Source organism: Rhinolophus hipposideros (assembly GCF_964194185.1).
Source record: "Rhinolophus hipposideros genome assembly, chromosome: 13".
Classification (NCBI taxonomy): Eukaryota; Metazoa; Chordata; class Mammalia; order Chiroptera; family Rhinolophidae; genus Rhinolophus; species Rhinolophus hipposideros.
In genome coordinates this window covers 14,673,417-14,697,108 of record NC_138059.1, presented here as the reverse complement: position 1 = coordinate 14,697,108, position 23,692 = coordinate 14,673,417, and the positions used below count along the sequence as shown (strand labels likewise).

The 23,692-nt window shown below is 34.5% G+C and overlaps 1 protein-coding gene across 4 annotated transcripts in view; it reads left to right on the top strand.

The window, feature by feature from the left end:
* Positions 1-23,692, top strand: part of MTBP (MDM2 binding protein) — a 69,637-nt gene that overhangs the window by 44,609 nt on the left and 1,336 nt on the right. For 3 of the 4 annotated variants that reach the window (XM_081070734.1, XM_081070732.1, XM_081070735.1), the window contains 8 exons: positions 2,700-2,861; positions 4,833-4,950; positions 7,897-8,052; positions 10,791-10,886; positions 18,650-18,916; positions 20,667-20,916; positions 21,614-21,727; positions 23,386-23,451. In XM_081070734.1, the coding sequence (XP_080926860.1) occupies positions 2,700-2,861; positions 4,833-4,950; positions 7,897-8,052; positions 10,791-10,886; positions 18,650-18,916; positions 20,667-20,916; positions 21,614-21,727; positions 23,386-23,451 (1,229 nt within the window). The remainder of the gene's footprint in view (positions 1-2,699; positions 2,862-4,832; positions 4,951-7,896; positions 8,053-10,790; positions 10,887-18,649; positions 18,917-20,666; positions 20,917-21,613; positions 21,728-23,385; positions 23,452-23,692) is intronic. The other variant, XM_081070733.1, reaches the window with a different exon arrangement.

The following is a 23,692-nucleotide window of genomic DNA, read 5'->3' as shown; positions in this document are numbered from 1 at the left end:
ATCGGGTTAGTTTCAGCATTACTATGATTGTATACACATAAGTTACTGCTGAGTCATGTAATCTGTGATGATGACCAACTCTCCTTTCTTATATCATGTTTGTTTTTCTTATGGTTGACGATCACCTTATTGTTAATTTCCCATTCTTCCTCACACGCAAAATATTATTATGTTTTCCAGAGGCACCAGCATTTCTGCCACATATCCATCAAATAATTCACCATATGTGTCGAACACAGCAGTTCCATTTTATTTCTCTTAATTTTTTTCCCGGAATGTTTATACTTTGCTCTATTATGAATGCATTGCTTCTTAGACCTGCCGAGACTTCTCTTTGTTCTCTTTTAGAATCTTCTTTTTCCTAGATCGGTCATCCTCCTTTTTCTTGGATTGCTCCCATGTTTAGTTGGAACATATCTTCCAGAAGCTTCTTGAGTAAAAGTTCGAGGGGCATACATTTTTCAGCTCTTGCATGTCTGAATATATCTTTACTTGATTGATAATTCATCTGGAATTCCAAGTTGGAAATTCTTTATCCTCAGTGTTTCGAAGGCATTGCTCTATTGTCTTCTGCGTCGCTGTGTTCCTGTTGAGAATCCAGTCCTATTCTTATCCTCTGCAGTTTTGGTTTATTTGTTTTCACCCCATTCTGGAACCATTATCCCCAGGAGCTTTGTCTCCAAAAGTTTTACTGTGAATTGTAGTGTGTGTGTGTGTGTGTGTGTTCCTCCCTTCCTTCCCTCCCTCTCAAGCTGTATATTTGATGAGCCATTTCAATAGAAGATTCACATTCTTAAGTCTGAAAATTTTTCTGATCTCTTTTGTAATTTCCTTCCTCCCATTTTCTCTTTTATTTCTTTCTTTCCAGGACAGAACACCTGCTTTTCATTTCCATTTCCATATTGTTATCTTTTTGCTCTTGTTTCTGGGGGTTATCTTCCATTTTATTTTAAGCTCTTTTATGGAATTTTAAAAGTTTGAGTTCTCGTGCCTAATTTTTAAGTTTTTTCTTGTTCATTGACTGTTTCTTTATTGAAGCATCTTGTGCTTGTTCCTTGAGTATAGTATCTTTTCTTATTTCTATGAGATTATTAATTACACCAAACTTTCTTTCCTCTGCGATGTTTTTTGTTTCTGTTTTTTGTTTTTTGTTCATTTTTCTTTTTTTTCCCTCTTTGCTTGCTTTTGTCTCTCTTTTTCATCCTGGACTTCTTTTTAGTTTGGGCAATAAATAATACCTTTTTCCCCTCCCAAAGTTGGAACCAGTTGAGAAATAAACTTAAGACACACACAGATGGAGATAAAATACAGGTAAAAGCTGGATTGAAGGAAGTGACTTTTTAGATCTGTGGCCAGGTGCATTTTCTGATATGCACACCTAGAATTGAATTTATCCCCTGAATGACTACCAGAGCTGGGCATCTGCAGATCAACCCTAAGGGAACAGGGTCCTCACCGCATTGCAGAGCTCAGGCATTCTGAGGCTTTGCTAGCTCAGATGAAAGTTGGAGAGGAAGGGTCTCATCAGAGCATGCCTAGTTTCTTCTCTAAACTAGCTCAGTGAGTGATGGGAGGGAAAAGGGAGCCGGAAGTGTTATTGAATCAAAGTCCTTACGCGTGTCACCATAGGACCGTGGAAATGCAGAGCCCCCTCCCCCTCAACACCTTTCCTTAGTGTCTGGTGATTTTTTATCGTCGGTCCCGATTTAGATGGGAAGTTCTACATACCTCACTCTGATACAGTATCTGGCACGCTGCGTTGTGGAGTGATGGAGTGACAACTCAACATTTTGGTTGTGAATTCCTGTCCCTGCCTCCTCTTCAATATCAGTACCACCCTCTTTTCTCTCTAGGCCTTCAGTTTTTCAAAAGGAGAATCCTGTAATCTTTCCAGTGGGTCATTTGTAGCTGCTAGCTTTCTGGCTGCAGGGCAAGGAGTCCAACCATTCGTATATAGACTCTTATTTAACCCCAGCATCAGTACCACCTTTTAATGCACCTGGTATTTCATAGTCTGAGATTCGTTTTCAGTTTCTACCAAAGAAATGAAAGTGAAGTCACTGAGCTCTGAGACTGGAGGACGGGGTGGGTGGGGACCTTTGGTTCTCACTGCTCCCTCCCTAAACATCCACGGATCTGGTCCTGTTTTAGTCCAGTTCCTCGTCTCCATCTTTCTAATACCCCATAAGTTGTGCCCCTATAGGCACCCAAGTTGATCCTGCCTCAGCTCTACTGGATTCAGTTACCAAGGCGTCATCACTATCTTCCAGAATTTGTTGAAAACTGTCATTCCTTATCGTTTCTCCTTTTGTTGTCTTTTCTTCTTCCTTTACTGTGATTTTAGGTTGGGGAAAGAGAAGAAATACGTGGAAATGGCCAAACTACCACATGTTTAACCAAAAGTCTTACAGGTTTTATTTTCACAAAAATACCAGCATAAAGAGCTGCAATATATTTCTGAAAACTTTGATAAACTTGCCTTTAGTGTTAACAAATGACTCTTTTTCTGTTTCCCTCATATAACTGGAAATTCTACCATTACCTACAAATGGGAGTAAAATGGAAGCGGGCTGATTCGCTGGATAAATTCTCTTGTTTTACTTTTGAAAATAGTTTCCATAAAATAGTAGTAGATGTGGTTTAGAGAGGATTTAAAATAACAGTCATATGGTTAATTCTATTAATTTGTTGTCTTACAGAAAGGAGAAAGTTGGCAAAGCAACCCGAAGTAGTTTCTGTTGATGAACTCAAAAGTCTGTTGATACTCACAAGGGAACGCTTTTTAGATCATTTTGACGCTATTATTCCTAAAACAATTCTAATCAAGACAGACAAAATTGACACCTCCAATCTGTTAAATGGTAAGGTTTTTTTTGCTGTAAATATTAAGGGGTTTTTTTGTGTGTGTGTGACATTTATTATTACAAAAACTAATAAAATATATTAATAAAATCAAAACGTATCTTTTAAATAGAAATAACAGTAGATATTTGTATTTCTAAATATAGCAGGTTTTCGAATAACATCGTTTTATTCAACATTGTTTCGTTACAACTTGATGAAATGCTGTAGGAATTTAACTTTTTATATCAATTAGCCTTTGGTAAAATTGGTTTCATGTCATTTCACTTAAAGTTACAGAACCTATTGATGTTAAGTGAGGACTTCTTGTTTGTGTGTGTGTATGTGTGTGTGTGTGTGTGTGTGTGTGTGTGTATGTGAGAGAGATCGCCTGTATTTCTCGTCATTTAAACATTAAAAATTTTCTGATTACCTCTTTCAGAAAGCATGTTTAGTATAATTGTTTTTGAGCAGAGGAAGAGGCTTTTAAGGCGAACCTTCTTACTGCTCTTACTAAGCTGCTAGAATGAGTGGATTTCCAGTAAGCTGTGTTTTCATAAAGTAAGAGAAGTGGAACCTACCCAGTGAATATAGTATAGTTAAAACTTCACATAATAAGATGCTCCAATATTTGCCATTCATTATAGCAGGAAGTTAGTTACCAAACTTTGCTGAGGGAGCAGGAAATCATTTCTATATTAACTTGTGTTTCTATTTTCCTGGTTCTTATTATTGTGATGAATTTGAATAGAGTGAAACTTCTCAAGATCTAACAAGAAAGCAATTGAAGATGGCTGGCATTTTAAATGTACGGGATAGTTTTTGTTTTTAATTCTATGAGAATCGTTTTTGTTCCATAGATTAATAAAACGATTGAAGCATCAAGTTAACAGTAATGTTTGTTGAGTACCTTTTGTCTGTTTGACACCATGAAGGTACACGATGAAGTTAACATTGGGATTCTTGGCTTTCAACAGGCATGTGATCTATTTGGAAAGCAAAATATACATGCAGCTTTTAGTGCCATGTTCCAAGCCCAGGTCCTGCAGCTAGACTGCCAGGGTTTCAAACTCAGTTTTGTAGTTTGTTTGCTGAATGCCTTGCCTTTGTTTCTTCACATTTCGAATAGGGATAATAATATTACCCACTTACTAGGGTTATTACGAGGATTAAATGAGTTGATACATATAAAACACTTAGAATACAATAAATGGCCCCCAGATTGTTAGAGCTGCCATTTGTATTATCATTACCATCATTGTTACATATCATGTGCCAAAGTTAAATAGTAGTGTGGGGTAATTTGAAAGATGTTGGAGACAGTCTATGATTACTTGTAAATGGGGGGGTGTGTTCAGTAAGGGAGAGAGAATAGCTCTCGATCATAGACTGGGTTCTGGAGCAAGATTAAGAAGTTTGAATCCCAACTCTGCAGCTTGCTTGCTATGTGACCTTGGGCAAGTTTTCTAACCTCTCTGAGCCTTAGTTTTTTGGGTTTTTTTTTAATCTTTAAATTAGCAATGACATAGGTTGTTATGAGGATTAAATAAATTATTCGTAAATTGCTTATTAGAAAGTTACCTTTTGTGAAGTAAGTGCTGTGTATTTTTTGGTTAAATAACCAAATATGAATTTCAAGGAAAGGAATCTAACTAGGATAGAATGGTCACAGGACTCTTTATTAGGATCTGAGGGACTTAATATAGGTCTCGGGATGATGCACTTTTATTTTGAGGCGATAGTAAAATAAATAAAGCTTAATAATAGTGACTTTTTTTTTTCATTTGCAAAAACCTTTTCTGTGGCATTTTGCACAGTTCAGGCCATCAGAGATAACCTTAATAAATGACCGAGGTAAGGATTGTACCGTGAATCCTACATCCCTTTATACACACACAGATGGATGTATGTATCTACATAATACATTCTTACATAGCAAAATTTAGTAGGTTAATACTTTTCGGTGCTTATGTGTATTTCTTTCTCTTTAGACACCAGTCCACTAGAACCTATTTCTTCAAGTCTAATGGAAACCAATCCCCTGGAATGGCCTGAAAGGCATGTTCTTCAAAATCTGGAAATGTTTGAAAAAACGAAACAAAAAATGAGGTAGCATTTAAACAGCTGAGTATTTTTAAACGAACTTTTTTTTTCTTCTGACATTGTGTTTATCAGATACTAATTTTTTGTAGTTTTACTGTAAAAGAAATATATGCTTAACTGCTATAAGGGCAGAGAGAGAGAGAGTGGGAGAGAGAGAGAGAGACAGAGAGGGCATTACAGTGGTATGTTGAGAAAATACTCTTCTTCTCCTTCCATTTGTACTTTCCCGGGGTAGATAATCACAGTTAACATTTTAGTGAATGGCTTTTCAGACTACTGTCCGTAGAGTTACATAGTACATGAATAGGTAAGAAATATTTAAACAATACAGGAGCATATAAAATGAAGTAAAAGTGTTCTTCTCCTTTGAGCCACTTTAAACTATTCCTGCTTTACATTCCTACATGTTTGAAATCTAAGAGGCGGAATGTATTTGTTTGTTTATTTTAGTTCAGTACATTTTAGGCACTCAATACATTTCTTGAATGATGGAGTAAAAGAAGAAGAATTTAGCTCTCTTACATTACCTTCCTCCAAAGTATTTCAAATCACGTTTTTACTTTTAGCCCCTTTTGATAACATGTAAGAGTTGCTATGACATTTTGTTCATATATATCAATAGATATTTATTTAGCATGAACTATGTGTCAGGCTCTCCTCTTAGAGCTTACCTTTTAATGGCGGAGACAGTCAAAAGAAAACAAATAACCAGACAAGTAAATACAATGATTGTTAATTACTGTATGTGTAATGAATAAAAGAAACAAAGGGACTGAGGGATAATCATTTTACTTGTTGAGGGGAGGAAGGTGGTGGAAATTTAGATAAGGTTGGATGGTCAGGGACAGCACTCTAAGGAGGTTACATTTGAGCTGAGACGTAATGGATGAATGAGTGAAACACATTTAGACATATAGGGCCATGCAGGTCATCAAAATATGGAGAGATACCATCAAATTCTTGATTGTGGACAAAAGTAGTGTTGCATATTTTAAGGATATGTTTTGTGTTAAAACAGGTTTAACTGGAGAATGAAAGACCATTCCATGGTGAAATTCAGAAGTCCTAAGAATTTGGTTTTAGACAAAATCAGTCACCTGTTGTGTGACTTTGTTGCCTCATCGTTAAGATGAGGATGACAGTCCCAGTGCTACTTCAAGTTGTGAAAATTTAGTGAGATAATGAATGCAAAAATACTTTGTAAGCTTGAAAACACTGAACAAAATAAAGTGTTGTCAGTGTTTTGTTTTTTGTTCTTTTTAACCTGACATATTTTAGTAGTGTAATTTATCACAAACAGGATTTTAAATTGCTTTGATATCCTTGTTTCCAGGATTCTATATAAATGCAAATTATACATTTCCCCATTACATCCAGCTTGTAAAATGATTGAGATTAATTTTCATTAAGAAACCTTTGTGAGTTACTATTAGAAAATAGCTATATAGAAATTAAATTAAACTCATAATGTAGTTCTTGCCCTCCTAGAGTATAAAGTTCATAGAACATATTTGATTATTTTCTTGTTTGACTATTTTTATTAGATTTATATTTTCAATTTAAAAAATAATTGGCAAGGGAAGGGGAAAGTGTTATTGTCGGTATATCATTGATCCCTAGTGTATAGAAATGTAAGTAGTAACCCATAATGTCAACATTTTAATCATATAATTATCAGTAAAAAATGCTTGATTTGAGTAATAAAATAAGTAATAAAATAATCAGGAAATAGTTGAATTGATATGAAGTCAGGAAATTAATATTCTGTGCCGACATTGAAAGATTTTATTTATGCTTTGGGACATAAAGCCATCGTGTGATCTGTGACTCAGTGCTTAATAAAACCTTTCACATTCTCTGAATCTAAAGCATTTTTCTCTTTCCTGTTTTTAGCATTTTCTCAGAGCTTTTTGGGTTTATAGAGTGATACAGTCGAAATAGTACTTCATTCAGAGTTAGTCTACTTCTGACTCAGTCATTTAAAATAGCTGTGTTACCCTGTGTCTGTAAGGTAAACTATTGTCGGTTAGTATCTTTATCTGAAAAATAGGAATCATCATTGTTTTTTAGGCCTGGTATGCTGATTTTCACTTTCCAAAGTACTTATTTTCAGGTGTTAATTTAATTTGGAGGTGAGACCTATGCTGTCTTTTTCAAGGGAATGAAGAATGTAGTGTATATTGGGGTGGCTGGATGGCTCAGTTGGTTAGAGCGCAAGCTCTGAACAGCAGGGTTGTGGGTTCAATTCCCACATGGGCCAGTGAGCTGTGCCCTCCACAACTAGACTGAAGGGCAACGACTTGGAGCTGATGGGCCCTGGAAAAACACACTGATCCCCAATATTCCCCAATAAAATTATTTTTTTAAAAAAAGGAATGTAGTGTATGTAAAGTAGTTTGAAAAGTATAAAGTTCTGCATATATTTTAGGTATAATAATGATCCAGTGCTTATTCATAATGTCATAATCATGGCTAGAAGAGACCTTGGAGAGATTTCTGAATACTGCCTTATTTCATGGTTGTGCTTCAAGTAATCTTTCAAGTTCATAGAAAACTGAAACATCCAGTCTCTACTCTTGAAATTTACAACATGGTGGGGTTCCAGAACATACAAGAAAGTTTTGATTCAAATTTTATAGACTTGATAACTTCACAGTACTAAATAATAAAGCATGCTGCCATTTATAAAGAATATAACTATATCCATTTTAGTTCAGTAGAAGAGAATCATTGTTGATATGGTAACTGTAAGTTTCACTGTGACCTACAGGTTTTTTAAAAATACACTTTGATACTAAGTGATTTGCAGAGATTTTACTTTATTTTCTTCCCAAATGTGTAGTTCTTCAGTTTTATTTGTACATTTTTCTGGTTTCTGCCTGTGCCATCTTTTCCTGACTGTGGTGAATTCTAATCCACTTTCATTGAATCTGCATAACATTATTTTCCCAGAACCGGTTCCTTACCTTGTTCGTCTGAACAGTTGCTGGGCCATAAAGAGGGTGCACGGGATTCAATCACTTTATTGGATGCTAAAGAATTGCTGAAATTCTTTACCTCAGATGGATTGCCAGTTGGTGATCTTCAACCTTTACAGATTCAAAAGGGGTAAGTTATAAACTTAGAATCTCCAATTAATTTTTTTCAAAAAATCATTTAAAAAACATTGCATCTCATTTCCCCAGTTAATTGATATCCTATGCCACTTTGGCAGAATTCACACGTTGGATCCCAATCTTTGTCAGTTGGCCTTCATCCTCCCATTTTACCGTAGCCAAATGTCCTGCTGTTTTGTGGTAGTGAATATAAGGGGAACAGGAATAATAAGAGCAATCTCAGCCCAGTCCTTGTAAAAGTCAGTAGCTTCTTCCTTTGTATAAAGGACAGTACTTTTCAAGGAAAAAAATATGATTTGACTTGCAAATACGTATATATTTTAATTCTCTTTTCTGTGACTGTAGTTTTGATTTTGCTGCTGTGTACTTGTCATGACACTGTCAGTCATGCGTAATAGTAGCAAAAAGCAGTCTTTCAACTGAGAGAACAGGAAAGTGGAATAAAAGTGCTTTTGGAACTCTAACATTACCAAGTAAGAACTCAGTGCCTACATGAATAATTTATTAACTAATTTGACTTCCAAGACAACTTCCACTAAGTTACTAGTTGGTAAAAACCGGATGCTGCTAAAGTTGACTTCATTACAGTTAAAATTGTGACATCAAATACTAGTGAGATTTTAATAATTTGTTTACTACCCCAGCTTCTTCTTAATTGTTAATCCATTGTTTTGAAAACCTTCCCAAGGACTTTAAAAATTATAGATAATTTTGGTTGCTTTTACAAAGGTTGTTTTGGCAAATACTGATTTTAAAGGTAAATTTTGGAGGGATCTATTTGAAGGTATCTATCTAAAAGACAATAATAGAGCAGATTTCCTTAATGTGGATGTTCACTGCGGGGGCAGGGAGAGAGAGACTCTGGGTCTTAATGACTTAATGATTTTAATGACATAAAAATTATGTAATTTTGGAGTCATTTTCCTTTTTGTGGGAATCACAAAAATGAAGAATTGTATACATATTTTCATTTATTTAGTTTTGGAATATTGTTCTTCTAAATCACTAAGCATGAACTGGCAGTCAGATGGGTTTGCTAAAACTGAATTAATGTACATTACATTTTACTGTCTTTGACCAGGTGTCTTTCTAAATGCAATGTTGTAGTGGAGATGTATTTAATTCTTTCTTTAGTTTACAGATGATTGATTTAGGAAAGTTTGATACAGTTCCTTGATGTTAGTAAAGAACTGCGTCCTTATCAAATATATCTTCTATTAATGTTCAAGTTGAAGGATGAGCTTTCATGTCACTGAATTAAGAACCTGTGGACTTTATTAAGTGTCTACCTGTGCAAGGAGCCATTCACAATGCTATACTAAATTAAAGTACAGGCCTGACTCCTGTGTATATACCAAAGAAATATTAAACATTGACAAAATACATGTTGGTTAAAATGTTTCTTTTAGAAAGAACAAGGTCTGAATAAAATTAAACCAAAAAAGATAAAGTTACTGAGAGGGATTGAAATCAGAAATGGAATACAACATGGCAAGGGTAATAACTGAAATTCTAGGGACCTAAAGAGTTCTATTATATATTACAAAATTATTCACTTTTATGCTCAGTCAACAAGCCACTGGGGTCATTGCAATTTATTAGTGCTACTTTTTATGGAACACTTTAAATGAATGCATTAGAATATAAATTCTGTCCTTTAGAATTTATTAATCAGCATGTGTCTTATATTTTAATGTAATAATTTCAGATGCTTATCATAATACCCTAGATAATTTTCTGTGGCAAAGTGGGCAGTTTCTTTCCTAATGCCATAGGGGGGAAAATGTGATAGTGAATTTATTCTTGGTACTCTACTGTCTACTTGCCTTTCTATGTACCATTTCTAAGTCTTCTGAATTCAAGCCTCTGATACTTTAGTCTGTCTATTACTGTGTAAAGACCACTGATGCAGAATTCTTCCATTCCCAACTAACCTGTTCTGAGCTTCAGGAATATGATCCAGTCCATTAGAATAGTGCCTCCCAATTCAGGCAGAGAAGGAGGGCAGGCACCTATTAGAATAACCGGGAGAGCTGAACCTAATTGCAGTGACCTTCTTTCTGAGATTTTTATATACCCCTGGCAGGTCTGGATATGGAAGGGACTGAGCATGACCGTTTCATGTAAGCTCACCATATGATTGATTTTAACATACCTGCTGATTGAAAACCTATCTCAGAAGAACTTAAGTCAGCAGTTAGCCTCTAAAATGCTCTAATATTTAAATGGTTGCTGACTTTTAAAGTAGGTGTCAAGATGACTACATTCCCAGGTAAAGAAAGATCTGGGTCCTTCTTATGTTACAGTAGGAATTAAATACCTCTTTTGTTACCAAAGATTCAAGTTGACTTAATCATTCCCCTGTAAAAAAGAATGGAACTAAATGTATAATCATTAGTTTATTACACCAAGAAAAAAATCCTGCCAGAATAATGATGCTTTTTGAATTTCCACTTCAAATGATTTTCCATTCTTGATTTATCCATTTCTCAGAATACTTTTATGAAATAAGTAGCATCATAACTTTGGAAACTTGAGTTACAGAAAATATAGGTGATAAAATCCACAGGCCTACCCCTGCTTCATTTTCTAAGGTCTAATACAACTTTTTATCCCATGTAAGATTCAATTGTACTGAAGGAAGTCACATTTCTTTGTTTAGACACTTTCTGAAACCTTTTCTCTTTCACTAATTAAACTTTAAATACAAATAAAACAATTTTGTTGCAGGGAAAAAACTTTTGTTCTGACACCAGAACTTAGTCCTCGGAAACTTCGGGTTTTACCATTTGAAAAAGCTTCAGTATGTCATTATCATGGAATTGAGTAAGTTTTTGATTTACACTTTGCTCTTCTGCATGTTACTGATGTAGCTTATCGTCTGTGAGTGTGAAGAGTGACTAATAAAATGATATAAATCGAGATATAGAGCCAAAGAGAAAGTACCGTGTTACCCCGAAAATAAGACCTAGCCGGACAATCAGCTCTAATGTGTCTTTTGGAGCAAAAATTAATATGAGACCCAGTCTTATTTTACTATAAGACTTACATAGATTATATTTTACTATATTTTACTATAAGACTTATTTTACTATAAGACTGGGTCTTATATAATATAATATATAATATAATGTAATATAATGTAATATACCAGGTATAATATAATGTAATATAACTTAATATAATATAATATAATATAGTAAGACTGGGTCTTATATTAATTTTAGCTCCAAAGGATGCATTAGAGCTGATGGTCCAGCTAGGTCTTATTTTCGGGGAAACACGCTATATCAAAAAACAAAGCAGTACGTACACAAATAATTTGTTTTCTATTAAAAAAAAAAGTCATTGGATAATGATTCAGTTTAATCGCATTCAAACATCCTAAAATTGCTCACTAGATATTTTAATCAAAATTATTTTGGTCCCTACATTATAAATGTATTTATAGTACTGGTCATATTAATATTCCCTGGTCACTAATTACATTTAGTTGCTCAGAAACTATTAGAATATGTTCCCATTTGTAACACGTTAATTATGTGTGCATTTTGATAAAATTTGTACTGTCCAGTTTGAATAAAATTTCAAAGGATTCTCTTGCTTAAAGGTATTAGCAGTTTCTGAGAGCTCATTCATATCTACCGTTTTCACAAGGACAGGAAATGGAATGGTGGTGATGATATATTTTATGATGAATTTTCAATAACTGAGTAATTCATTTTGTAAAATATTTCACATTCTTAAAGAAAAATATTTTATATTGATTTTCTATAAATGGAAATAGAAAATAACTTGATTTTACCTTAATCTTTAAGAAGCAACTTTAAGTTTATTGGGGAAAAACTGAAACATACTTTTCGATTGGCTTTTGTGAACTTATTCTTTGTTTCATACAAACTTTAAAAATACTTCACTGACAGTCATTCACTGAGGGGCTAAAGATACAAAAGACCGTAAGATGACTATTTCTGCTATTAATTAGCACATACTCTATTAGGGGAGAAAGAAAGAAAAACATACATGATTTTAGTAGAGTATAAATGGTGTTAGAAGACAGTTATGTAATTGCCCCGTGGATGGAGCAAATTAGCGGCAGGAAATATTTGAGAGAATTTCAGAGAGGACGTCTGGACTATCGTAGAATGAATGAATCGTAGATTACCTGGCAGAAAGGGACTATTTGGGAGAGGAGAGAGGTACAGAGGTATAGATTCTAGAAAGAAGAAATAGCATTTTTGTTTTTTCATAAGAATAATAATTATTTTGTGTTATAATGAGACCAAATTATGTAGTAGTGAAGATCATAGTTGACCTGGCAGGGAGATTGATCTTTACAGTAAAAACCCTTTATTTTTTTATTTTATTTTTTTTTAATTTTTTTTTTAATTTATTGGAGTGACAATTGTTAGTGAAATTACATAGATTTCAGGTGTACAATTCTGTATTACATCATCTATAAATCCCACTGTGTGTTCACCACCCAGAGTCACTTCTCCCTCCATCACCATATATTTGATCCCCCTTACCCTCATCTCCCTCCCCCCACCCCAAACCCTTTATTTTTAAAGCATGAAATTATATGGTTGGGTTTGTTTCATTGAAATAAATCTCATTGTCCTTTGATAAATTGAAATATTTCAAGCAAGATATGTTGAAAGGCTAGAATACTATCAAGATAGTGAAAATAGGAAGGAGAATACAAATAAGAGCTATGGAAAGAATTTGGGAAGCCAGTTAGATATTGGGGATGAGGATGGAAATAAGAATTTCTTCAGTGTTTTTAGCTTAGGCATATTACCCTGTTTCCCCAAAAATAAGACCTAGCCAGACCATCAGCTCTAATGTGTCTTTTGAAGCAAAAACTAATATAAGACCCGGTATTATATTGTATCATTTCAAATCATATCACATATGTCATATATCATATATTATACAAGACCCGGTCTTATATTACAGTAAAATAAGACCAGGTCTTTTATTAATTTTTGCTTCAAAAGACGCATTAGAGCTGATTGTCCAGCTAGGTCTTATTTTCGGGGAAACACAGTAAGTGGCTGGTAGTTCAATTTTAAAAACTACGGAAGGTCACCACCCAACAAGTCATTCTAGGACTTTTTTAGATTCCTTGCTATATTTAAATAGTATTTATTTCATTTAAGGAATATTGATGTAAAGTTTGACACTAGGGGCAAAATCCTCAGTGACTTTATTTTCGAGCATCAAAATTAAACTCCCATTCAAGTCACTTACAAGAAAAGATAACTGCTATCGCCAGTTTTCTTTTTAAAACCATTGTTCTGTTAGTTTTAGCCAATGAATTAAAATAAGGAAAAGTAAAGAGTTTAAAGGAGTTATATGTATTAATAAGGAAACCAACAGAAGTAGAGACCTAAAAGACTATTAGAAGTAGTGGGAGAATTTGTAAAATGGCCAATGATAAGATACACATAAAAAGCACAGTTTTTCTCTAACCAGCCGTTTCCAATTTTAAACACAATGAAAAAGAACCCATTCAAAATAGCAAGTAAAACCATAACTTTCAGAAGTAATCTTAGCAAGAAATGTAGAATAGAAAAATTTACAAATGTTTATAACAACTGATTGATTAATTTAGCCTAATGAAAAAATTAGTGATATACACTGAATTATTATGCAAGGGTATTTGTTCTCAGTGTTATTTAAAATAAGAAACATTAAAAATAATGTCTAATTTTAAGGGCTTGGTTAAATAATTATAGTATATCCTAAAATAAAATTCTGTGCCCCGACTAAAATGGCAAAATTTAGAAGACTGATAAATTATAGGCAAGTTTATGGAATAATCAGAACTCTCATATGTTGTCGTTGGGAATATAAAATGATATGTCTACTTCAGAAAAGGATCTGGCAGGTTCTTATAACACTAAACATACTCAGACCCTATCTCTCAGCAATTCCATTACTAGGTATTTGCCTAAGAGAAATGAAATCATAACTTCATAAGAAGACTTGTCCAAGAATATACAAAGCAATTGTATTCATAATAGCTCCATTGGGAAATAGCATAGGTGTACAATACGAGAATAAATAAACAACTGGTATATGTATACAAAGCAATACTACTCAGCATAACAAGCAACATTAAACTAAGACATTAAACGTCTGAGTGTGGAATTTGCGGACTTTAAAATGAGCAATGGGAATTACAACATCCATTAATGAGTCATTTCTGAAAGAAGTACCATATGAAATAGTACTTCTAAGTGGTTCACATAAGATTTTTAAATTGTTTTGTTAACAACAGGCATCACCCCTGAATCATGAAAAGATAAGAAATGCCATTTGTTCAAGCTTTCGTTTTTGACATTTGAGGAAAGAATTCCTTATTTGAGAGGATTATGCTTTTCTCTTTAACATCAAAATGTTAGATATGTTTCCCAAATAAATTTAAATTTAGGTAAACCTTTTATTTAAACCATTCATATTTTTAGCTGTATACCCATTTGTGTAAAGATTACAGATTTAACTTTTTGTTTGCTCTAAATTTACCTTAGTCAAATTTAAGTAGGCGCTTCTTTTTTCAAGTATATAAAATTTTGCTTAATAGGATATATTTTTGTTTTCTCCCTTCTTTGTGATTTTATTAAAGACCTAGAAATTAAGTATTACAGAACAGTTTATAATGAAAACCAGCAATTCCTTTATTACTCCCTACCTCCAGTTCCAGTTTTCAGAAACAAGTGTTGCATTTGCTTGATTTTAGTTTCTCTGGTGGTTGCCACGCTTATTCTAAAGGATCCTCTTCCATTAATATTTGTAATATTCCCATATAAAATATTATTGACTCCCTACTATGAAAGACAAGGATTTGGTTTCCTTTCTCAATTTGAGTTTTCTGCTGTTTATTTTTATGTTTTCAAATAATATATCTGAACGTCTATTTCATATTTCATCAGCTATAAAGCAGTATTTCTCCCATTTTGTTTGATAAGAATTTTAGGGCCTCCTAATCTGTTAGTGGAACCTTATAAGCATTGAAGATGCTTTGTGTATAACTTGAGTCTGAAAGTTAGGACAGTAACTAGTGTTTATATTACTGTGATCAACAATGATGATCAAATCTACTGAGAAAATGTACTAACGAGTATTAACATTTTCTTGGCTGCATGGTCAGCATGTCAACCCCATGAAACACGTGCTTTTCTCCTCTTCAGCCCTACAAACTCACTGAAGCACTGATTTGAATGGAATAAGCTATAATAATTCCATTTTAACTGATGGCTAAAGTATCCATCACATAACCATGTTTTTGACTGTTTTTCCCCAATGCTGTAGTTTAGTCTTGACTATTCTGAGTCTTATCTCCCTACTTTTTTCTTCTGTTGTTTTTAGTTTACTATCGATAAATTTTAACGGTACATAGAAATATAAATGATCATTCTTCATGATCACTTATCAAAGTATTAAATTAAGAGTTATTTGAGCATCATTTCTTGATTGATCTAAATCGACGCAGAGGTTTATTTATTTATACAGTTATAATGTTATGAAATTCTGATTCATTATAAAAGAATAGTATTCTTCTCGTCTATTGCCTACCTCCATAAGGAAATAAATCTAGCTGTGACGCAGTTTTCTTTATAAATTTATGCTAGTTATGCTTGGGGCATTGAGCTCGAACTACTGAATTTGCAATAAGTGAGCAAAGTGAATCCAGAAACGTGCGTTTTTTTTTCAAGATTTGTGTGTATTGCATGGGGGGGGGTCTATTTATGTTAAACACAGATTGTGGAGTAGAAACAAAATTCAAGTGAAATTTTAAAGTAAATAGGAAACCACAAGGAAAGTTCTCTCTTCCTATGTTTGCTGTAAGCCTTTGGAATACTTGGGCTCTTCTTCTACTATGACATAAGGGATATTTGGAAAAAATATATGAACTGCTCAATTACAAATCAGTGTTTCTTAAGGCAAAGTGAAGCATATCCACTGATGGCCTATTTGTTTTTTTCACTTATCTATTCTATCCTTGGGTATAAGATACCATTGATTGTAAGAGGCACTGCTTTCTTTAACCACACATTAAACTCTGCTGACAAACTGTGACAATCAGTTGTTCACATCAGCCTCTTGTTGCTTTGAATTTTCTTTCATCTATCCTAGGGGTTTTAACAGTTTCTCATGCATTCTTTGGCATTGTTTGGTGTGGGGTAGGCAGTATCGTGTCTGTTTTGTATTTACACGACAAAAAAAGCTTAATTTTATAGGTATTTTCCTTCCTTGGGATGCATACAGCATTTACTTATTGTTTTGCAAGAAAATAGGAAACTGTAGTCATTCATCCAGCAATCCATATTTACTTCACTAATATCAAATATACACTCTGCTGCTCTGTTTCTGTTCCTTTACCACTTACTCAGTAACTTGTTTCAATGACAAATGATAGTATAATCTGTTTGAAGACATTTTAAGTGGCAATTAAAGTCAACATGCACAGTGCCCGTAAGGGCGTTGAAGGGATATTATGGATAGCTACAATCAAGAGATGTTAAAACTGAAAGAAAAATTCTGCATCTTAGTATCAAAATCTTAGAGTAAGAAAAAGTACTCACTTAGAGTCAAGATTGTCATCTTTTCTCTCAAAAATTCCCCAGAGGCTAATCAAGTATTACATTGCCCCCCCCCTTTTTTTGCGTTATTGCAATGTGTATACATTTTACGTTATTGCAGATGTGTATACATTGCTTCTTGCCTAGAACCTTTCTTAACATCCATGGTCCTTAATTTTACCCTAGATTCAATCAGGCCCATTACAGAAGTAGAACTCATCAGTAATCCTTAGGATTGCTGCTGATTTTTCATGAAATATGTTTTATTAAACAACAAACTGTAGAAAGAATACTAGAGAATTGAGAAACCTATGTTCTAGTCACTGCTCTGCCACCAGTTAACATTCTGACTTAGGCAATAGTTTTCTCCACTGTTAGACTATTGGGTTATATCAGAGATTTTTCAATCCTAGCTACACTTTAGGTTACCTAGACAGCTTTTAAAAGAATATCCAAGACTGGTTCTCACCCCAGACCTATTAAATCAGAAACTCTGGGCATGTACACTAGGTGTCAATATTTCTTAAAAGTTATTCAGATGATTCTAATGTTCAGCTATGGACTGACCTCTGAGTGAGATAATCCTTACACTTTACCTAAGAATAGTATACTAAAATACATTGGTTCAAATCAGGCTCTGAAGCCATCAACCTGGGTTTAAATCCTGGCTATGCTATGTATTTTATCAGCATACTATAGGATATGCTGTGGTATAAAATCAACCTAGTGATGATGATAATGATGATAAAATAACAATAATAATAATAATGGTTATTATTATTATTATAACAACAATGACAGAAGCAGCATACGTTTATTGACCACTTTGCTTGCGTGCTCCAGGCACAGATTCTCAGGGCTAACTTGTACCCATTCAAAGAATGCTCACAATAGCTCTTTGAGATCCCTGCTATAAATCTCGTTTTGCAGACAAGGCAACAGAAGCAGAGACAAAGGTAAGTAATTTGGCCAAGTTCACACAGCTAGTCAGTGGTGGAGCCAGATTTAAATCCGGGGAGTCTGTCTCCCTGGTGTGTACTCTTAGAAACCAAATAGGAAAGTATCGCAGGGAGAGAGAGACAGAGAGGAATTCCTTAAAACCTCCATCAGGCAATCAGTCAGATGTTTGGGTAGCGATACACTGCTTGGGAGTTGAACAAAAGGCTTATGGACACAAAATCTGATTTTAGGGAGCATCTTAGAATTTTACAAGTGAAGAGGACAGATCACAGAGAAAGGTTTTAATTTTTCTAGTCCTACCATCACATATGTGAAATCATTTGTGCTTTTCTACTGCATCTGTAGCATGGGAGACAGTACAGAGCTTTCCAAAGTCACACACCTCACAGGCTATCTTCCCGATATGCTTCACTGTAGTACTTAACAACGTGGCATTTCTCCGAGCTAACATCTCACTGATGCCTTCAATCAGATTTACCTAGAAACTAAGACACACACACACACACGCAGAGACAGCCAAAGTGCTGTCAGTCAGTCGGATTGACTGATAAGGTGGGAAGTGAGATTCAAAGAAAAAAATTCGGACTGTTCTGAGCTGTGTTTGGTGAACCAGTTTAGAATGCCTTTATACCCTTTTAATCTTTGTGTTGAAAATAAATGTGCCCTTGCTGACAGAAGTTAGCATTTCACGTTGCTACATATCAGCCATGCTGAGAAATCAGAGGTTGGTAGAGATTTAAAAAGTATTAAAACAGCAACTGTATTATTTTGAAAGTAAGCCAGAGGATTAACTTAATCTGTTGCCCAGAAAGAGTCAAAGAGGAGGCATACTTCAAATGTTTAAATCTTTTGCCATGTCATCTAGCAGCCTAGAAAAAACTGAGCTTGTGAGAAAAGTCGGCCATTCACTCAACCTTCTACCAATAATGAGGAAGTCAAATAAGACCTCTTTAAGTAAATGTTTTGCTATTTTCTAATTGGCGGGGGAAAGCCCATTGCTGTCATAAGGGCTTTGATTTTAATGATCTTTCTCTCACTTAGATACTGTTTGGATGACCGGAAATCTTTAGAAAGAGATGGGGGATTTTCTGAACTTCAGTCTCGTCTTATTCGTTATGAAACTCAAACTACCTGCACCCGGGAAAGTCTTCCAGTAGCTACTGTGTTGAGCCCTCTTCCATCTCCTGCAGCTTTGTCAGAGCCTGGAAGTGTTCCTGACGTAGAAGCTCTACAGAGTGAACTCCGGACCGAAGTATCTCTATTGAAAAGGAGATCAAAAGATCTGAATTGCCTTTATCCCAATAAAAGGTGATATACTAAGTACATAAAAATAGTATCTTCACACAAAGTACTTTAGTCCTTTGGGTGTTTTTTTTTTTTTCCTTTCTGGTGTCCGTTCATATTTTTAAACTGCTTTCTGCATAGATTTTAGATTAATTCCTCCATACCAGGAATTTTGTTTTCATTGTGAGTTGTTGATGATTTGCTTATAAGTTATAAAAAGAAATGACTTGGAAGAAACACACTGTTTCTTGCTTTATATGCTAATATACAGCCATTAGCATTGTAAAGCATTTACGGATTGTAAAGATTTTAAGCGAGGGAACACTGGAGATCTTATCCAATAGATTAAGCAGCTGAGTTTCTCTATCTAAGAGGGTGTCTGGGGATGGCAGTTCTCCGGTTAGCTCATCCTTCTCTTTCCTCTCACTGCTTCCTGCCCACATTGGCCCCTGAAATAAGGGATTCCATCAGGCACCATTTTAAAAGCACTTGTTTCACATAAAATATAGCTTTAAAGCCTCCGTAATAATGCATTATATGAAATTTCCTAGCTACTTTTTTTACTAGCTAAGTAAAATGTCCAAATACTTGAACAAAAATTAGAAGTTTATGCAATGAAAACTAATGTCTATTGAATTTATATATATTTAGAATCTTTGTCAAATTTAGATCTTTGGCATCTAAAGCAAGCCTTAAACTTTTATTGTGTTTAACCTTTCCAAAAAATGTGAAATATGTTAAAGAGAAACTTCCAAATCTTTTTTTGAAAAGTTAAAAATACCGTGTTTCCCCCAAAATAAGACCGGGTCTTAAATATTCATTTTTGCTCCAAAAGACACATGAGGGCTTATGTTCAGGGGATGTCATCCTGAAAAATCATGCTAGTGCTTATTTTCTGGTTAGGTCTTATTTTCCGGGAAACATGGTATTAGAATACTATTTCCCTGACATGGAATAACTTAAGTTATTTTCATGAGGATTTTACAAATTATGGTACTTTTTACACCTGATCAAGCTAAAAAGCAAATACATTAACATTTAGGATACTGTATTTTGTAATAATATTTCTTACTTCTGACTTGAGACTAATAAAGAGATACATGTTCAAAAAAAGAGAGTACGTTGTAACCCTTTGGTTAGCAAAATTAAAGGATATGAGACCCTGTCTTGTAAAAGGAAATTTAAACATTTTAGAAAAGTTGAAACAAGAGTCAGTTTTATAGCTTTATTTGAATTTGTTTTAACATTGTTATTTAATTTTGCACAGGTAGTTGCATAGGTACAAGTATAAGCTGTGGTTTCTTTGTCAAAATTATCTTAATAGAAAAGTGCAAGTACTTAACAGATGCATGCCGAGTCTATAAATAGCACCACCTGGCACGCCATAGCTGATTTATGTTAGAAATTGTAAGTGATGGGGAGGGTGACAGTAATATTACTTGTTGCTTTTCCTATTAGTTGGAATTCTGTTAGGTTGGTGCAAAAGTAATTGCAGTTTAAAAGGTTAAAAATAATTGCAAAAACTGCCATTACTTTTGCACCAACCTAATGGTTTATCAGTTGTCTTCTGTATTTTAGTCACTCATTGGAAGAACTAAGGGAGCAACTGTATCATGTGATGTCGATTGCTTTTTCAAGGCAGTAGCAGCAAGAAATTTTGTCTGCTTTTCTTGGGTTTATGTTTCACTGGGTATAGTTGTAACATTTAGGACAGAAACTGGACCTCCTTGTTGAGTCACTTAATCTCTGTTTTTAATATTTTCCCCCACCATAGGCTTGTGAAATCTGCAAGTTCAGATTCTCTTCTTTCTCAGACAAGCAGCAGTTCTAGTCACCACCACCATGTGGGGCCATCCAGAAAGCAATGGGTACAGAGATCATTATCTGGGACTTGTCCACCTGTTCCAGTTCCGAGCTATGAAGCTCCAGACGTCACTGCAATGGCCAGTTCAGCTCCGAGAAAGGTGTACAAATCAAAAACACTGAGGCAAATTAAGGAATCAAGATCACAGAAACATACACGGGTAAAGGTTCATTTCATGTCTCTCTGGCTTCTCTGTGGGAAGAAATTCCTTTATTTGATTCATTTAAAGTATATGTCTAAAAATTTTATGAATGAAATGAATGGTATCTACAACTTACTTTAAAATAGTCTGGTACAAGGAGGATAATGGGAAAGTGGGTGGCGAGAGTCTAAATGAAAAAAAATTAGCCCCAAATGGCCCCTCTTGATGCCGGTTTATAGATATATTGAGATAGGGATTTGTTACAAAATGTTCTCTCTACTTTTCAGTGTTTTGAAATGTTCCATAATAAGAAATAAATGCACATGTACGTGCATATATGCCAGCTGAGTATAACTTTTACACTCAGATTTCAACTCAGTACGCATGATTGAAATTTCTGTTATAACATTTACACTCTGTATATAACTTTTGCACTCAGATTTCAACTCAGAACTTATGACTAAATTTATCTGTTAAGATACTCGTCATCTCTTGCTAACAGATATCATCCTGTGACCTGTGTGATCATGTATATATTTCAGGTCTCTATTCTTCTCAATTGTTTTGGCTTAATGAGCTTATATCTATCTTTTATCTCTCTTTAGTACAGCTATTAATACATGGCTGTGTCGTTCACAGAATTGAACTCTAAAGCAGAAATAATATGTTTGTACCTTTTCCAAGAAATATAGTCATATGTTATGTTCTATTCAAGATATTGAAAGAAGTGGTTGCTGAAACCCTGAGGAAACATGGTATTGCTGAGGCACACGAGTGTTTCACGGCCTGCAGCCAGCGTCTGTTTGAGATCTCTAAGTTCTATCTAAAGGTACCTGTCTTCTCCACTAACGGCAAAACTGAGGTCATGTTCTCACGTTCCTATTTGACATGAAGTAATCTTTAGTGAGTATTTTTCACACTCATTAATTATAACTTGTTTCCAGATTTTTTTTTTAACGGAGACGAAAAACTGGAGCCAAAATATTTTAAATTTGATTTATTTGACTTTAGTCCCCACACAAAGAAGACTACATTTTAATTGGTATCCTCAGTATTTTCCTAACAAGTCTTTGACTTCAGTTGATGATAAGTTTCAAATAATGCTTAATTAGTAATTTTCGTATAAAGTGAAATGGCCACTGGACTGAGTATCAAAACACCCAGTTTCTAATTTTGGATCTATTGTCAGCTAGTTGTAGGACATTGGACAAATAAGCGACTCAGATGTCAGTTTTCTAAAATGTACATGTAGATGTGCTTAGATTATCTCCAGTTTTAAGAGGTTGTGACTTGAATCACAGTTTTATGTGGGTCTCTGATTAAAATTGCAAAGTGACCACATATATTCAGTTCCCCTCCTTTCTGAAATCTCTCAAGAAAGACAGTATTAAAGTACAAAAACCAAGAATAGAGGAAAGAAAACAATGTGGACTTGTTTTTAGTACATTGTTGACGAGAGGAATTACTCGGAAGCGCGGCATAGCAGAGTAAAAGAAGTGACGAACTGAATGCCTGCCTGGTAGAATACCAGTGAGAACCAAACCAATTCATCAGACACAGCCTTTGAGACACTCAGGAATTGAATACACCAATATCATGGAAAGCCAGGGGCAAGGGCCGGGCGGGAAATGGGAATTAAATAAGGATCCACAGAGTCAGCTCGGGAACTTTCAACTTGCTTCGCCCATTCTTCTCCCACATGTTAACTACAAGGCCCATCACATATAGTTCTCTCCACCACCTTTCTGGGAAATAGTCTCTGGAGGAGAGAAGAATTGGGGGCCACAGTGAGAAAGCCAGTGGCTTATTACGTTCTTCATGAAGCCACCAGTATACAAGCTCTGCACAAGACTGAGCTTCCAGTAAGTTTGTCAGTATCTAATTTTTATTTTTTATTTTATTTTTTAATAATATATTTTGTTTAATATAAAATATCTAAAATATTTCAACATGTAATCAGTATGAAAATATTTTTTGATACGGATTTTTATCTCATGTAATTTCCTATTTTTATTTAGGATTTTTCTTTTTTTATTAGTTTCAAGTGTACAAACAACCTGTTGATTAGACATTTATCTACGTCACAAAGTGCTCATCCCAATAAGTCCAGTATCCACCTGACACTAGTTGTTACATTATTGACTATACTTCCTATGCTGTATTTACATCCCCATGACTATATCTTTTCAATTACAGTTGACATTCAGTATTATTTTATATTAGTTTCACATGTACAACATAGTGGTTAGATATTTATATAATTTAGGAAGTGATCCCCTCCCCCCCATTAGTCCTGTCCCACCTGACTCATTACTTCATTTTTAAGGACAACTGGACAGCCAAGGTTTAGCTGACTTTTTTTGTTTGTTTGTTTAGGTGACTTTTGAGGAAAGCTTCTAACACAAAAGATGCTAAAACATAAAGGAAAATCTCAAGTTTGTTTAGCAATCTGTTCTCTGGTAAAATGCTGTATTTTATTATGTTTAGGATCTTAAAACTTCAAGGGGTCTATTTGAAGAAATGAAGAAAGCAGCAAACAACAATGCTGTACAGGTAAATAAATTATTCCCATAACACTACGTTCAGTTAAATTGCTATTTGATTTCAGGGTAGCTATGATGCTGCTATCTATGCAATAAGAACACTCTTTAAAATACTTAGTAATAGACGTATGCAAGCAGAGTATTTAATAGTATTTACTAGGTTGCTCTGTGAACAAGAGTTTTTAAAATGATGCTAAGAAAGAAAAATTACAAAGTAAATCCAAAGAGATAGAAAAATTAACCCATTTGAT